Below are 17,061 nucleotides of genomic sequence, written 5' to 3'. Positions count from 1 at the left end.
TTATTTAATTTTTTTAAACACCCAATAAAATAATTGGGTGTACGTATTAAATGGGGTATACGATAATGATAAAATAGACAAGATTGTTAGATCAATTTCTGCTTCGGAATGTTCTCCTTCATAAAGTTCCTTAAATCACTTGCTGTTCCTCTAAATTCTAGTTAAACTGATTGTTTTAAAATTGCTTTTCTAAACGTTGGTCTTTAATACTTGCTGTGAGCGTGTAACATTAATCGACCATCTACCTTCGTTCACACATTAGAGTTTGTATACTTCCATTAGGTTTGTATACACACATTAGAGTTTGTATACTTCCATTAGGTTGCGTATAGTAAATACTTCGTTTATAAATAAATTCAGATATTTTTACACTGTAATTGAGTAAGTAAAAACTCATGGGATTATTTATTAACCTAATAAAAGAGTTTAATTTATTACAAAACAGAACTGCCGTAGGTAGTTTTTATTTTTCTAAGAAATACTTAAGTAAACTTCTAAGACAAATTGTGTGACCGTATCAATATTATTATAAAAGTAATTGTTATGACAACACAATTCAAATCCGCGTAATATTTTTGGCACAGCTTTGCTGATGATACAACACTTTGTTGATGATACAACACTTTGTTAATGATACAACACTTTGCTGATGGTACAACACTTTGCTGATGATACAACACTAGCGTAATATTTTTGGCACAGCTCAGGCAAAGTGCCAAATAAACTACTATTAATTAATTTTAATTGATAGTTATGCACGACACCTTAATCAAATGTTCTTAATTTTATAACTCATTAAGGCGTTGCACAGTCGGCCAGAATGCACTTTTACTGGACAAAATTCATAACTAATTTAATATTAGAACTATATTCACTAAAATTAGTATGAGTATTAATATGATGTCTGCGCTTTTTATGAAGGTAATATTTTTTTATTTCGTTGCTATGGATACCTTTATTTTGCTTAGCAACAACCTACTTTTGTTATCTGCAGATATTTTATAAGTGCTATATTCACTAAATTTGGAATGAGTACCAATATGAGATCACACTTCTTACAAAAGTGATAATTTTTTAAATTTAGTTGTTATGGATACTTATATTGCTTAGTTACCGGATACTTTTCTTAGTTACAAAGTGGTAAATTGATATTTGAATATCTTATCGGATTTTTGACCCACCTATATTGAATAAAAATTGAGTATTTAGGTAAATAATGTTTTAGGAATAATAAAAGCAAAAAATAGTGCAAGAAAACGTTATCAATTTTAAATTACATCAAAAAATTATAAAACAATAATACCGTTTGAAGATTGTTTAAGTAATTGTAAAACATCTGAAGGAAATGCTTTATGATTTGTTTGGTGTGATGTTGATTTACGCAATGATGAAATAACAGGATCACTGGAAACTAGGAGTCTATTGATAAGATCAGTATTTGTTGCTTTTCTGGATGTTTTTCGGCTGAAATTTTCGCGATAAGATTTAAAGTCTTTATTTCTAGCCTCTTGAGCTTCCTCTTACATAAGTCCGATGGGTAATGTTAGGCTTTTAATTATGTCATGTCCATGTATCAATACTTTGTGAACTGATTGAGCCATGTAATACCATGGATAAAGGGACACATATAGTCTAAAAGTGTCAAAACAATAATCCTTGAACTTTAAGCAGTCTATTTCATATCCTGAAGAGAGCGTTACCAAGATAATGTAAAATCTGAATATAAGGTTTTGGTCAATACCCAGAATTTCAGCTGTTTGTTCATATGCTGCAAAAGCACGCCTTGAGGTATTGCCATCATTACTTGTTCCAGAACCACCACTTTTAGGGAAATCAACAACAAGTCCCATTTTGTTCATAAAATCAGTCTGAATCTTTTGTTTAGCTACAGATGCCTTTTCTTTGTGTTCTTTAGATCTTGCTTGCCACTTTCTTGTTTCTTTTTTATATGCAATGTGCAATAACATCTCAAAAAATCGAATCCATGCATGAAGACTGGAAAGACCATATTTGAACTCTGTGTTAGTATAATCTATATTAAGGATATCAAGACTATTCATATTTTTTGGAGAGACACCACACACTGAACAGCATTGGTATGAGTTATTTCTTTCAGATAATATTGTTTGAACCTTCCCATCAATCATTGTAAGTTCAATAATACAATTCACTTCAATAGAAGATCCGCAAACCTCTAATAAAATCATACCCAAGCTTTCTATCTCACTTTTAATGTACTGATCTTCTTCAATCACAGATTCCTTGGATTCCATTTTGTATGCAAATCTTATGGGTCTACAATAGGCTGTGGAGGACGACTTTTGATTTCTCCAAATAGGCACCTTTTCGTTGCTGTTGTTAAATCCAGTCAAATCCAATGGGACAAGACAACTAATAAATAATGATTCTTCACGCTTTAAATCTCTGTTAATGTCGGGTTCTGATAAAACTTGTTTATAAATGCTTTGGCCAGTAGCACCATCAAAACCAGCCTTACACGTTAGTGTCATTGTTTTTATTGCTTTGTCGTTCAATATCAAGTGCCTTAGCACAGGTTCCTGAACTGCACAGATTCTTTGCAAAGTATGAGTCATTAAATCTTTTAAAGGAACTGAAGCTAAATAGTCCTCCACTGTTATGTTTGCAGGATAACATTTCAATTTTGCATCTCTGACATCATTGTAAGCGGGGTAGATGTTATATTCTTTCTCCAAGGCTCCGCTTCTAATCAATTGATAGGAAGCTTTTGTCAGACTTGCATCAATTATTAAAGCCAGTGCTTCGTCTGCTGAATATTTAGTTGCTTTATCTGTATTTGATATATTTAAAACATTCTTGGCAGCAATAACAACAGATTCATCTCAAAATTTTTTATTAGCAGCAAAAAATAATTCATTGGATGAATGAGATTCAATTAAACAAGATACACGCCGTTTTTTAGTTTTATTAGAACTATTATCAAATGCAACTGGTTTTCGACCACGTCTACTTGCAGTTGGTTCATTGTCTTTTTTTCTGACAATTAAATATTCATTAAGCCAGTTCACAAACTTCTTTTCAAAATTTTTCACAGTATAATTTGCAGATTTCCACTTTTTTTTATACAAGTAAACAAATCGTTGAACAGCATGTCTAAAATCAACGTCTTTAAAATCAGCAAATTTTGGCTGAATAAATTTTAATATATCTTCAGTAATATTTTGTTTTGAAATACTAAGACTGTTTTTTTGGAGAAAATTATGAATGTCTAAGTTTAACAAAACCATATCTAAATAATTATTGTAAAAAGTATTTTGTATTTAAAAGTAAAATGTTATAATATATATGCCGCCTGGACTACTAATACTTGTTAGTAATTAAGTTACTACAAGTGTTAGTAATTAAAATTAAAAGTAATTAAATTACTGTCAGTGTTAGTAATTAAATTACTAACAACTACCGAAAATATGTTGTTGCTATGTTATGCAAAGTAAGGTATCCATAGTAACCAAAAAAAGTTAACCTCATAAGAATTCTGAATCTCATTTTAATACATACCCCCAATATTGTGTATTTAGCGCAAGTAAAATACTGTTAAAACAACGTTAATGTAAAAATGAGTTGTTGCTATGCAAAATTTAGTACCATAGCAACCAAGTTAAAACATACATAAAATCTGAACGGGGATTTAAGGGGACGAGCAATCAATTAAAACTCGATTGAAGCATCATATAGCTCAAATAAATATAAGACAACACATGGCAAATTGTGGTAATTATTAGTTATTGTGCGGCAAAAAATAAGTTTCTTAAGAAATTTTTTTTTTCAATCTGTGATTTTCAAAGTATAACTGAGATAACATGCTATGACAAATTTATTTCACACATTGGTATTTCTTATCTCTAAATACTCTAGAATAACATGTACTAATTTTTTGTTTCAAAAACGTAGATGTAATTGAAATATAACACAACGTTGATGTCACCGTTAATTACTTATTTATAATTTTTTTATTTTTTAAATTTTTTTAATCTCAATATTCAAATGCTTAGAGTCCTGGTAAGTAAGGGATTTAATATAAATAAATTATCAATAGATTTCTCCTAATATATGTAGATACTAAAATTAAATAGGTTTTCAAGATTAGACAACTAAAATTTTTCCCAGTTTGTCCACCTACTGGCCCACTGTGCGTTGGCGTTGATCATTAGTATGACGGTATAAAAATTTTTTTATTTGCAGGTTTATTTATACTTGAATCTACATATTCTATATATAGGTTTATTTATACTTGAATCTACATAATCTACATATATATATATATATATATATATATATATATATATATATATATATATATATATATATATATATATATATATATATATATATATATATATATTTATAGTAAAATAACTATAAATATATATATATATATATATATATATTTATAGTAAAATAACACTTTACTAACTTGAGCTTCTACTGTCAGTTTCTCCTTCAGCAGTATTATCAGGAACCTGGCAGTAGAAGCTCAAGTTAGATATTTGTTTTTTTTGTTATATTTTCTCTCTCTCTCTCTCTTTCTCTCTCTCTCTCTCTCTCTCTCTCTCTCTCTCTCTCTCTCTCTCTCTCTCTCTCTCTCTCTCTCTCTCTCTCTCTCTATATATATATATATAAATATATATATATATATATTTTTATATATATATATATATATAAATATATATATATATTTATGTTTGTATGTGTATATATATATAGTTTAAAAGGTTGGACAAAGCAAGGAATTGCATCTCCACAAACTTTAAATAACTTCAACAAATATTGCCTTGGTTTTTAGTTTATAAATTACAAAGTATAAAATTTTTGTAACTTATTTAACGAAATGCACCACGAGAAGGTAAACCATAGGACTTGGCATTTCATATTTCTAGATTAAATACAAAACAAAAAACAAATAAAACAAAAAAGGAAAAAATGTTGTTACTAAAAAACTGTTTTTTTTTTCTTTCTCTTTTTCTTTAAAACTATTTCTTTTTATTTTATAAGATTAGATTTTTATTTATCTTAAAGCTTGGATCAAAAAATAGCTCAAAAAATAAAATATGACATTGCATACTGAGGTTTTATAAATACTTTTACAATCTGTATCTAATCTATACAATCTAAATAATACTATTTAAATATAACTATATAATCTGTAACAATCATACTATATAATACTATCTAAATATAACTATATAAACTGTAACAATCAATTTAATATATATATATATACAAAAATTATAAAGTTAATACTTAAATCATTTTTTTCCATAACAAGTGCGACAAAACCAATACCTTGCTTTTAAAAAGGAATTCTCTTTTTGTCCTACACATTTTTTATGTGACCACAACAAGCATGAATCACATGCTATTGCATTGCCAGTTTTATTTTCTTCGCTTGTGCTCATCAGGCAAACAGCGCATGGCCAGATATGTTGATTTTTTTTAGCCTTGATTACTTTATTAAGTGCTTTCCATGCATCTGAGCTAAAGTATATTTGCAATGAAGAAAGCAACTCTAATGAACTTTCATCAAGTATAGATGATGGAATACAATTCGGTCTTTTTTCTACAGCACTCTTATTGATAAGGGTACCAGAAAGAGCTTTCTGTACGTCGTCAGCTTTTAAAAACCAACTAAGCATCACTATAACAAAACCATTTAATCTTAATAACTAATGCTGTAAAACCATTTATTAATAAAAAAATTCATTAAAACATTTATTAATTTTAATTAAGTGGTCACCAATAAAGTATGTCATGCTGTATTTGACTTTTTAATATAGATAGGAGACCATTTCCATTTTTGCACAGTGATTATCATTAAACATATAAGTTTAAAATTGTGCAAGAAAAGTAATCTTTTTAGTACTAGAAAAAAATCTTTTACTACAATTTACTAGTTAAACTCTTTATAGATGACCCTTAATATAAATTAGAAAGAAAAACTTTTAAAAATAACTTGTTATTTATTAGCTTTAAATGTAAAACAATATTTTTAACATACAAGCATGTCTTTTAACAGGTTCAAGTTTTATAAAAGGAAATGGCACATCAGAAGATCGACAAAGACGTTTTTTAGGAAGACCTATTGTTATATGAGTAGCACCTTTTGCACGTCCACATTGGATAACACTTTGAGGCAAGCAAATCTTTTTTAACTGAGTATCTAAAATAAATGTACAAAATGCTATAATTCCATCCTATTCTTACATAATTAATAAACTCTATTTACTATAATTATCAATCTCAATTGCATATAATTTTTTTGAAATTTATATATACCTAGAACACCTGCTTTGTCCTGCACAACAAAACATTCTTCTTGGTTTTGTTGCAAATTATCGGCAGTAACATATTGCTCTGAAGACTCATTTCTGAAATCGATCTCATTTCTATCCTTTTTGTTAGAGTTTTTAATAAGGTCTACATTGTTTGGTGCTCCTGCATCTGAAAATGTTTGACTTGAGACTATATCAGATACCTTTAAGTCTGTCTCATCAAGTTCATTTAATACCATGACTTTGCCATGCTCCCAACCCTTTTGCAGTTCTTGTAGAAGTTCCATTCTCTGTTCAAAAGAAGGTCCAGTTGACTCTGAAACTAATGTAGCTAATATTGAAGTTGTACGAAGTGCAAGTTTGAATTTTTCGTGCTGAGAAAGAATTGTTTTTTTTCTTGGAGCAACACAAATCTCCATACAAGACTCCTTAGTTTCCGAAAAAGTATTAAAAACTCTTTGATGCTGACGATAATACTTCATTGTCCACCTTTCCAGACATAGCTTGGCTTCAAACAAATTCAAACCTAGCAACTGGCGAACTGCAAAGATATGGTGACATGGCAGACCCATTGATTTTCTAAATGTACAACCACACATATCAGAAGTGACTATAAGCATACCTTCACTGCTTTTAACTATATGGTTTTCATTGTCACAAAAAAGATGTACTTCAGAACGCAAGGAAAATTGTTTCAATACTTGCTCAAATGCATATGTTGTCAGAAAATTTTTATAACCTGTTTCAGCAGAATTAGGTTCAAAAAAGTCAATACAAATTTTCTGCATTTTGAAAATAGTTTTGTGATCTCTCTCATTTCGCATTGAGGCTAATAAAACATATAAAATCTCAAGGAAGTTTTCTAACATACTATTAAAGTCAATAACTTCTTTCAGTTTTCCATTAAAATTTCCCAGACGGTTGTTAGTGGTGTTCATAAAATTAGCACATGCATAATTTAAGCCAAAGACCCATTCATTACGAATGTTGTGCCAATTATTATTAAAATAGTCGAGAACTGTAGTTGGCGATGAAGAAACAAATATCTCATAAAATTCATTATATTGGGCCTCTGATCTTGCATATGCTAATTTTTGAATGAGTTCTAGACAAGACGTTTGTTGCCCACTTGTGATGCCAAGTTTTACAGAAGAAATTTCACAATTAAAAGTTCTGAAAATAAAAATCCTTTAACTAACTATTTTCACAAGTAACATTTAACTAGCTGTTACTAGATTATTTTACCTAAGAGTGTGAAATAGGCAAAGTTAAAGAGACGCATCAGGAAAAGAAGCACGTACAACATCTCTCTCGATCAAGTCTTTGTCTGTCATTATGGCATTAGTTTTAGGACAGAAACAGTTGTTTCTTTTAAATGTTTCTACAAACCAACTAAAAATATTATAAAGATAGTTATTTTGACAAAAAAATTACCATTAAATAAAAAATACTATCTTTACATACATGTTATGACACAAATAGTCAAACCTCAATGATGTCGCATCTTCATTTGTAATTAAACCAACGGCAGCTACTTCACTTTCACCTATTTTAGTAAAATTAACATTAATTAAAAAACAATTTAGCAACAATGCAAATGCAAAATATAGAAAGTTAGTTGGCATATTGTCACCATGATCACCCAGTTACTGTAAACCTGAAATCCAGTCCAACCCGTTCCATGTCCTGCTGTCTAGTTGGATTCGCTTTCTAAGCAAAGACAAGAAGAAGTGCATTTCCTGTCATCATTACAATGACTTTTGTATTTCTCAATATGTTACTAAGATAGCTAACTTGTGACTTTTTCTCTAGACAACCTAATCACTTACCTTAACTCCTTGATATGTGTCTTAAACCTGACCCTAGCTTGCGTACAGTCTCTTCTTTTTCTCCTTTAGGTGGTTCCGCGAATGCAGTGTTTTCCATAAATCTTTCGTCTTGTACTTCTTCTTCGGATTCACCCTATCATTGCAATACTTACTACTAACCTAAAGCTGACTAGAATTCATTTTGCAATTTTTTTTATGATGCACTTGGGGCTGATGACTTTTCTCTTTCTGCTGAAACATGCTCCTCCTATATAACCTCCTGGATTATGGTAACTATGAAAGCTTTGATTCTTTCAGGTTTTAAGTCAAGCCCCATTTTACTCAATGGTTCTCGCCTGTTTGTGCAGCAGCTATATCTAATTGTAATCATTCTTTTCATCTTTTCTAAAAGAACAACTCTCATGAGAACAAACTCATATTTAATATTGCAAGAAATCAATGTAAAAAGTGATTTTTAATGCTAAGTATCATTATTCCTAGTTTACAAAATAGTGTACCTTACCTTAGAAGTTAGGCTCTATAGACTTTAGTATAATCCTTAACAGTGTCATTAACAAACTTAAGTATAACATTTCATTTTTAATTCATGGGTCTGTTCTTTTACTTCTCCTAAGGATAAGGCAGAACTATTAACAAATAACTTTTTCTCTAGATTGACACTTGATTCTAATTGCAACACCCTTCTTGCTATTCAAATTAAACAAGTTAACCCATAGTTAGACATCCATTTTTCAACTAAACTCTTTTACTGCTTGTAGTCCAGATAACATTCCTTTTGAAATATTCAACATGAATTTGCATGTGTGCAATTCTTCTTCTTTCTACATCTTTACCTTTGGTTCTTCATTAAGATGTGTTACGTTAGTAGTTACTTAATGTTTCAATTAAATCATCAAATTTTTTTCAATACTTTATTGTGCTACAACGTTTCGTTCGATCATCTTGTAATCTGTCAATTACAAGATGATCGTGCATTTAAAGCTAAATTGTAAATGTGAAATGATTTATAAATGTATTTCTTGTCAAATGTCATGTCCCTTTTCTATGAAGTACATTTTCTGATTCAAAAGTACTTAATACAAAGTTTATATGCAGTTGTACCAGTTTACTGGTACAACTGCATATAAACTTTGTATTAAAAAAAAAGTTTGGCAGGTTAATTTAACTTATATATAAATAGGATGACAATTCAATATTATTAATTTGAAAATTTAACAAAACAAGTGGTAATTAATTTTTTTAGAGCAGGCATATTTTTTTTTTCAGGAGTATATAATCTAAAATAAATTAATAGCATAATAAACGTAAAATTTATCAAAGTTTGTTGCTTTATTAAATATTATTTACTATTAGTTTACTTTACCAAACTAGTTCAGGTTACCTAACGCACAAGTTTTTTTTTTCATTGAACTAGTTCAGATAACGTAACTTGTTTGTTAAGGCTCCGGCTAATTGCCTTAACAAACAAGTTACGTTACCTGAAAAAAAGGCAATTTGCAGGAAGGTTTGTATAATTTCTTTTTTAAGAGTGTAAGAAAAAATTCCATATTTTCAAAAACTCTGGAGAGCAATCCGACTTGTTTAACTACCTTTCCACTAGTCTTCTTCCTATCATAAGCAAGGTTTTTGAATCTTTCATTAACAAACACTTAATCTATCATCATGAATCAAATAACTTACTTTTTGATCATCAATATGGACAAGATAGGGTTTTTCGTGCATTAGATAGAGGTGGAGAGGTTAAGGCTATCGCTCTTGACATATTTAAAGCTTTTAATAAAGCTTGGCATGCTGGTCTTCTCCATAAGATTTCTTCTTACAGTGTATCTGGTAACATCTTTAAGATTATTGAGTCCTTTTTTTCCAATCGTAGTATAAAATTTGTCCTCAATGGACAGCACTCCTCTTTATATCCTGTAACTTCAGGGGTTCCTCAAGGTTCTATCCTTGGCACTATATTCTTTTTAATTTATATTAACAATCTTCCAGATATTCTCACATCTTAGGTGGCATTGTTTGCTGATGATACTACCATTTATTCTTATCGTGACAAGAAGCCAACACTCTCTGAATGCTTGGAGGGGGCATATGAGCTTGAAGGATATCACTTCTGCTACAGCATGGGCATACAGTGGCTGGTGAACTTTAATTCAGATAAAACTCAACTTTTTTCAGTCAATCATTATCATAATAATTTAGATCTTCCTATATTTATGAATGGTAATGTACTTGATGAGTCATCTACTCTTCATCTTCTTGGATTAACTCTTACTTCCGATCTTTCTTGGAAACCGTATATCAAATCCATTGCAAAATTAGCCTCTTTATTGTGCTTATGGAATACTGTTGCCATATCTGGGGTAAATCTTTTAATAATGCTTTTTCTTTTTTAAACTAGGTGCAAAAACGCATTGTAAACATAGTTGGCCATGCTCTTGCAGCCAACCTCCAACCATTATCACATCGTCATATTGTTGCTTTTCTTTCTCTTTTCTACAAATACTATCATGGTTCCTGCTCAAAGAAGCTATTAGCTCTAGCTCCAGCAACCAAAACTCATCTGACTCGTCATTAAGTAAAGTCATAAGTTTTTACTGTATTTATCACTGCATGGTCTTTTATTTGTCTAGTTTTTTCCCCCTACAATTCAATTTTTTGGAACGCTCTCCCATTTTTATGTTTTTCTGACTCTTAACCTTAAAGACTTAGAACCTACAACCTTTAAAGTCTTCATTCATAAAAAATAAATATTTGTATATGAATATATAAACTTGTTCATTTCCTTTATACATTTTGTGATTGGTTGATACATTCCTAAATTGACTGTTATCAATATTATTTACAACAGTTGATCTAGGGATGTATCAACCATATCATTAATGTATAAAGAAACACATTAACCACAACTATCTTCACAAAGTACAATATGAACAGGCAGACGAATTTGTAACAGTTTATATGTTGCATCAAAACAAAGGATATGAATTGTACGCACTGTGCATAATATCGTCTTGAAAAAAATCCCTTTCAAATTATTGTCAGAATCTAATAAAACTTCAACATTAGCATCTGAAAATAAAAAAAGTGATTGTTTTAATAATAATTAAAAATAATTTATGTAAATAAATAAAGTTTAGAAACATTTTCTGAATGGCTGAATAAAAACATTAGAAGCAGCTATTACTATAACAAAGTTGTGTTATCAAATTTTGCTATTACATACCATTTTTTAATTTAACTTTTCATTACGAAAGTTTTATTTGATTTCTGGCAATCAGCTTCAGGGTAAAGCTGATTTGAAGTGTCAGGTTGAAGTTGAAGCTTAATCAGCCTAAATTATTTTCTGATTCTAACATCTCTATCTATATTAATTAATTCAAACAAAGTCAAAAAATATATGAATATTTGTTGCCCTTTAATTGGTAATAAAAGCTAAAACAATAGATACCTATGTAGATACTGTACAGTAAAATCTAAACATCTGTTAAATTTTATCATAGAAAATAAAAAATCAAGCAGGCTTTTTTAGCTGGCATCCCAAGACATTCAAAATGAAAATTTTTTTACCTGGCATCCTATTCAAATTAAATTATTTTGCGTGGACAAGACTAAAAGATTAGTGGTCGCACACAAAGTTTGTCCACATTTAAAGCAATTTTTTTAGACACACTGACCACGGCAGTTCGCATCTTTTAACTTTTAAAGCGTTTCAATAATTTGTGGTAAAAAGGTAAACTTATCTACTTAGAAAAAAACCAATTCTAAAAAAAAAAGAAACAAAGTTGTAACGAAATAAAACATTATATTTTATTCATTTATTTATTCATTTATAATTTATTCATTATTAACTTAAAAATAGTAAATTCCAAAAAAATATTTATTTTGTAAAACTTTTTTAAAACTTTGTATTCTTTTTTTTAGGTAGGTAATTTTAGCTACCGAATTTCATACAATTTGAGGAAAAAGGCAGTATATTTTAACTAAAATTAACTAAAAAAATTCATGATTTTTTTATAAATGTATTTACCACATTTGATCCCAGTCTGAAATTACTTCCTTTATATTGCCCGATTTCCAGCGTTAATACGAAATACTGGAGATAATGAACATAACAATTGCTCTGTTTGAAAAATGTAGTTAAAAACTTAAAAAAAAGTTTTAAATAGCTCCAAAAAATTTAGTTAAAAAAAATTTGGTCCAAAAAAATTACTTTAAATGTGGACAAACAAGGCGTGCGACCGTACACCCTTTCGGGTAAGACTTGATCGGTGCACTCCTAGAATATATATTTACATATACTAAATATAATACATATATTTATAGTTATTATATAATTTTATTTGCATCACTGTAAACAATTTATCTAGATTAATTAATTTTAGATCTAAAAATAAACTTTTAAAATTTAATCATCTAAAATTAGAAGTTATTCATTTAGTATCACTTGCATAAAATCATTTGAGAGGCAGTTTAGGAGTAACTCCTAAACTTTAGGAGTTACTCCAAAACTTTAGGAGTAACTCCTAAACTCACTCTCTCTCAAGCTGATTATAATAATCCTTATCAACTTCAAGTTCAGCATCAAGTTGAAGCTGAAACTGTTCACCCTAAAGCTGAGACTGATATGGCAACAACAATCCCTATTTTCAATTTAATAAGTCAATTTATTAGCTTTCTAAACAAAACCAGAAAGATTCAGAAAATATAGTTTAAATTTGACCTAATAAAACACTATAAAGTCAATAAATTACAAATTATTGAGCAATAAAAACAGAAACAAATGGAGAAACATTATTTAAAAACATGCCAAATTTAAGAGAAAAAAAAAATAAAATAAAAAACAAGAAGCATTATCAGTTCATAAGACTACTTACTATATTTGTCTTTTAAAGTTGTAACAAAGGTTGTGATATTATTCCTGTTTTCAACTTTGTTAGATGAAGCAGCAATGTTTGAAAGATCTCTTAGAGTGATAATTTTACCTGTGGATTTAATCAACTCTTTTTGTAGCAGTTTTTTGTTCGGTTTTAAATGCATTAACTCTTTAGCTTTCTCAATAGCGATTAATAAGCAATAATAGATTTCAAAATTAATTGGTTTATAATGTATGTATGTATGTATGTATGTATGTATGTATGTATGCATGTATGTATGTATGTATGTATGTATGTATGTATGTATGTATGTATGTATGTATGTATGTATGTATGTATGTATGTATGTATGTATGTGTAATTAGTGTAAATAACTGTATTATATATAAACTATTGTTGTATTGCGACAGAAGGAACGTTGTGGGTGTGTCATTTATTACATTGTATATAACGTTTATAATGTTTATTATACCCTCGGGGGTATTTGCAAATGTATATATATTGAGTAAAGATATTTACAAAGTGTGTGAGAAAAACAAATATAGAATTAATATTACAAGCTATTTCGGCAATGAGTATAGTGATAAAGTTTGCAGATTTGGTGTCGCAATACGATGGTTCGGGTGAGTTTTCAGAATGGATACAAAAATTGGAACTGGTTGCAAAACTTCAAAAAGTTGACGAGTTGCATGTGGTGCTCCCATTATTTCTCTCCGGTGGAGTGTTTGCCGTTTATCAAGGTCTTAGTGATGAAATAAAAGAAGACTACAAAGAAGTAAAAAATGCACTGACTACTGCCTTCTCTGCTTCTCCGCTAACAGCATACGAAGAATTCGTAAATCGCCGTCTTAAAGAGAACGAGTCTGTTGACGTATATCTCGCAGAATTAACGAGGCTGAGCAAGCTAATATCAACTCACGTAAGCGAAGAGTGGATAAGGTGCGCATTCATTCTCGGGTTACCTGACGAAGCAAGAAAACAGCTGCAAACCGCATGCTCAATATCAACAATGTCGCTGTACCAGATCGCTGAAAAATCAAGAAGTTTGGTAATTTTACGTCGTAAAGAATCATGTTTTGTTAGTTGCGTGAATCCTGTTGCCGTCAGTCAAAGGCAGGTTCCTCAAGGACGCGGAAGAAAGACCATAACTTGCTACCATTGCGGCGAGGATGGACATATCAGTCGAAATTGTAGCGAAGAAATTGACAAAAAGAGGTGCTTTGTATGTGGAATGGACAATCACCTGGCCCTGCACTGCTATAAAAAGTGTACGAACTCAAAAAACGTGGAAGGGAAGCCACCCGTTTTTGTGCGAGCGGCTTCCCACAAAATTTAAAACCGCCAACTCTCTGCGTATATGTTAATGGAAGAAAAATAAAAGCATTGTTGGATACTGGATGCTCCAAATCCATTTTAAGTCGGGAAATTGTAAACGCAAAAAATGTCAAACTCGCAAGAGAAAAGGTTGTTATGATGAATGGAAACTCAATTGAAATAAAACACCAGATTGTTGTTAATCTTTCTATAAATGATACCACCATCGATTTGGAATGCCTGGTGGCAGACATTGTTCCCAAATATCAAATGCTACTTGGTATGGACGCAATACGACTGCTTGGAGGTGTCCAAGTCGGGAGAGACGGCGAAACCATACACTTCAATGTGGAACAACTAACTATCGGTGCTACTGCTGTTTCTCAAGAAAAAACGAGTGAAGTATCCTCGTCTAATGACTAAAATCTTAAAAAAGGTATTATCCTTAGATAAGTTTGTCGAGTCTGGGACGGATTCATTTATTGATGATATCATTGTCAATAACAACATAGTGTCAAGTTGCAGAGTTCAAGAACTCTTGAAAAAATATGGCTTGGATTCTAAGTTGCCAGAAAAACTTGTCGGTGGTCGTGTGCTTGGATTGCGAGTGTACAAACAATGCAACCAAGTCCGTTGGAAACGTGACAACATACCCAAAGTTCCGGAAGGAAAAATGACACGTCGGCAAATCTTTTCTTGGTGCGGACAGCTGACCGGACATTTTCCAATAGCAAATTGTCTGCGTCCTTCGTGCAGCTATCTAAAAAGAGTTTCGAGTAGTTGTGGATGGGACTCTTTGGTGAACGAACGAGTTGTTAAATTAGTAAGCAGTTTGAATGAAAGACTTACAAAGGAAGATCCCGTTCATGGGTCATGGAACGTCAAAAACATTTCTGAAGCAACAGTGTGGTGCGATGCAAGCAGTTTAGCTGTTGGCATAGTTTTGGAAGTGGCTGGGGAAATAGTAAAAGACTGTTCGTGGCTGAGGAAACAAGATGATACGGCTCACATTAATCTTGCAGAGTTAGAAGCCGTGATAAAAGGAATTAATCTAGCAACAAAATGGGGATTCGAATGTATTAACATAAAGTGTGATTCGGCTACTGTTGTCGGTTGGTTGAGATCCTTAATTATCGGTGACAAACCCGTTCGAGTACACGGTCTCGGAGAACCACTTGTCCGTCGCCGGTTGTCATTAATTGAAGACCTTGTAAAGGAGTGCAATATAAAATTAAAACTTTTCCTGGTAAAGTCAGCAGAAAACAAAGCCGATGCTCTTACGAGGGTACCACAGAACTGGCTGCATGCAAACCATTCTGCAATGACAGCAAACATTGTACCGCCTGATGTGAAGTCGTTTCATAATCTTCATCACTTTGGAGTCAATCGAACACTTTATTTGATGAAACAAACATATCCGAAGGAGAAAGTTTGCAGAAAAGACGTTGAATCAGTCGTGAAAAGTTGCGAAAGATGTTTATCGGTGGATCCTGCGCCGATTAGATGGGAAGAAGGAAATCTTGAAGTTGGAAAGAGCTGGCATCGTTTGGCTATTGACATAACCCACTACAAATCAGAGATTTACTTGTCTATTATTGACTGTGGAAAAAGGAGCAAGTTTGCAATTTGGAGAAGGCTACAGAACGAGAAAGAAACAACAGTGTGCTTCCATTTAGAAGAAATATTCCGAGAAAGAGGACCTCTGTGGCAAGTTCTACTTGACAACAGCAAGACTTTTCGCTCAAAACTCGTTGGTGAATTATGCGCAGATTGGGGAGTGTCCATCTTGTTTCGTTGCGCTTACAGGCCATCTGGAAATGGAATTGTTGAACGTCATCATCGCACAATCAAGCGCATAGAAGCCAGAAGTGGCAAAGACCCGTTAAAAATGGTATATTGGTATAACATAGCTCCCAGAAATAATGGTGAGGAAACATCGCTCCCCTACAAAGCTATATTTTCCTACGAGTGGAAACCACACACAATTTCTGCCAAAACTAACGCGGAAGTTCTCCACAACTATACACAAGGACAAGAAGTATTTGTAAAACCACCTGACTCAAAATGCACGAGCGAATGGAACAGAGGAAGAGTCTCAGATGAAAGACGAGGAGTTTCGGTAGAAATCGATGGATTGCCGAGACACATGTCGGACGATCGTCCTGCTCCCATTGTAGCTGACTTGTCTATCAGAGAATCGGAAGAACCCATCGCGGATAACCTAAATCTCCGAAGATCGACGCGAGTGCGGAGGTTTCCGAATAAGTATGCGGACTTTGTGATCTAGAGATCAAGGGGTGTTGTAATTAGTGTAAATAACTGTATTATATATAAACTATTGTTGTATTGCGACAGAAGGAACGTTGTGGGTGTGTCATTTATTACATTGTATATAACGTTTATAATGTTTATTATACCCTCGGGGGTATTTGCAAATGTATATATATTGAGTAAAGATATTTACAAAGTGTGTGAGAAAAACAAATATAGAATTAATATTACAGTATGTATGTATGTATGTATGTATGTATGTATGTATGTATGTATGTATGTATGTATGTATGTATGTATGTATGTATGTATGTATGTATATATATATATATATACATATATATATATATAAACTATGTTAGTGTATTTTACAAATAGAGTGCTTAATGTCCTTAAAGAACAGAGCAATAATAAATTAGTAAAAACACTTATCTAATTTTTACTGGTCTTCAACAACTTGTTTCA

At 31.4% G+C, this 17,061-nt stretch overlaps 3 protein-coding genes across 5 annotated transcripts in view; 1 reads left to right on the top strand and 2 right to left on the bottom strand.

The window, feature by feature from the left end:
- Positions 1-499: 499 nt before the first annotated feature.
- The window catches only part of LOC136076619 (uncharacterized), a 33,988-nt gene continuing 17,426 nt past the window's right edge, over positions 500-17,061 (bottom strand). The window contains exon 2 of the mRNA XM_065789908.1: positions 500-4,166. Coding sequence (XP_065645980.1) covers positions 1,521-2,594 — 1,074 coding nt within the window. The 5' untranslated portion in view covers positions 2,595-4,166 and the 3' untranslated portion in view covers positions 500-1,520. The remainder of the gene's footprint in view (positions 4,167-17,061) is intronic.
- On the bottom strand, positions 4,786-16,831 carry LOC136076618 (uncharacterized). 3 transcript variants are annotated; one of them, XM_065789905.1, is made up of 8 exons: positions 12,348-12,378; positions 12,165-12,257; positions 7,797-7,854; positions 7,554-7,700; positions 6,313-7,481; positions 6,035-6,196; positions 5,323-5,674; positions 4,786-4,912 (listed from the first exon to the last, which is right to left on the bottom strand). In XM_065789905.1, the coding sequence occupies exons 5-8, from the start codon at positions 7,244-7,246 to the stop codon at positions 4,831-4,833; spliced, it is 1,530 nt and encodes a 509-aa protein (XP_065645977.1). In that variant the 5' UTR covers positions 7,247-7,481; positions 7,554-7,700; positions 7,797-7,854; positions 12,165-12,257; positions 12,348-12,378; the 3' UTR covers positions 4,786-4,830. The 3 variants fall into 3 exon arrangements, with proteins under 3 accessions (XP_065645977.1, XP_065645978.1, XP_065645979.1); XM_065789906.1 differs by lacking the exons at positions 12,165-12,257; positions 12,348-12,378 and adding an exon at positions 13,012-16,831; XM_065789907.1 differs by lacking the exons at positions 12,165-12,257; positions 12,348-12,378 and having other exon boundaries at positions 7,797-9,242.
- Positions 14,741-16,612, top strand: LOC136076842 (uncharacterized). Its single transcript, XM_065790424.1, has one exon. The coding sequence runs from the start codon at positions 14,741-14,743 to the stop codon at positions 16,610-16,612; it is 1,872 nt and encodes a 623-aa protein (XP_065646496.1).

The sequence above is a fragment of the Hydra vulgaris genome, chromosome 02, assembly GCF_038396675.1.
Source record: "Hydra vulgaris chromosome 02, alternate assembly HydraT2T_AEP".
Lineage (NCBI taxonomy): Eukaryota > Metazoa > Cnidaria > Hydrozoa > Anthoathecata > Hydridae > Hydra > Hydra vulgaris.
The sequence above is the reverse complement of the archived record's forward strand: the minus strand, read 5'-3'. Positions and strand labels throughout refer to the sequence as shown.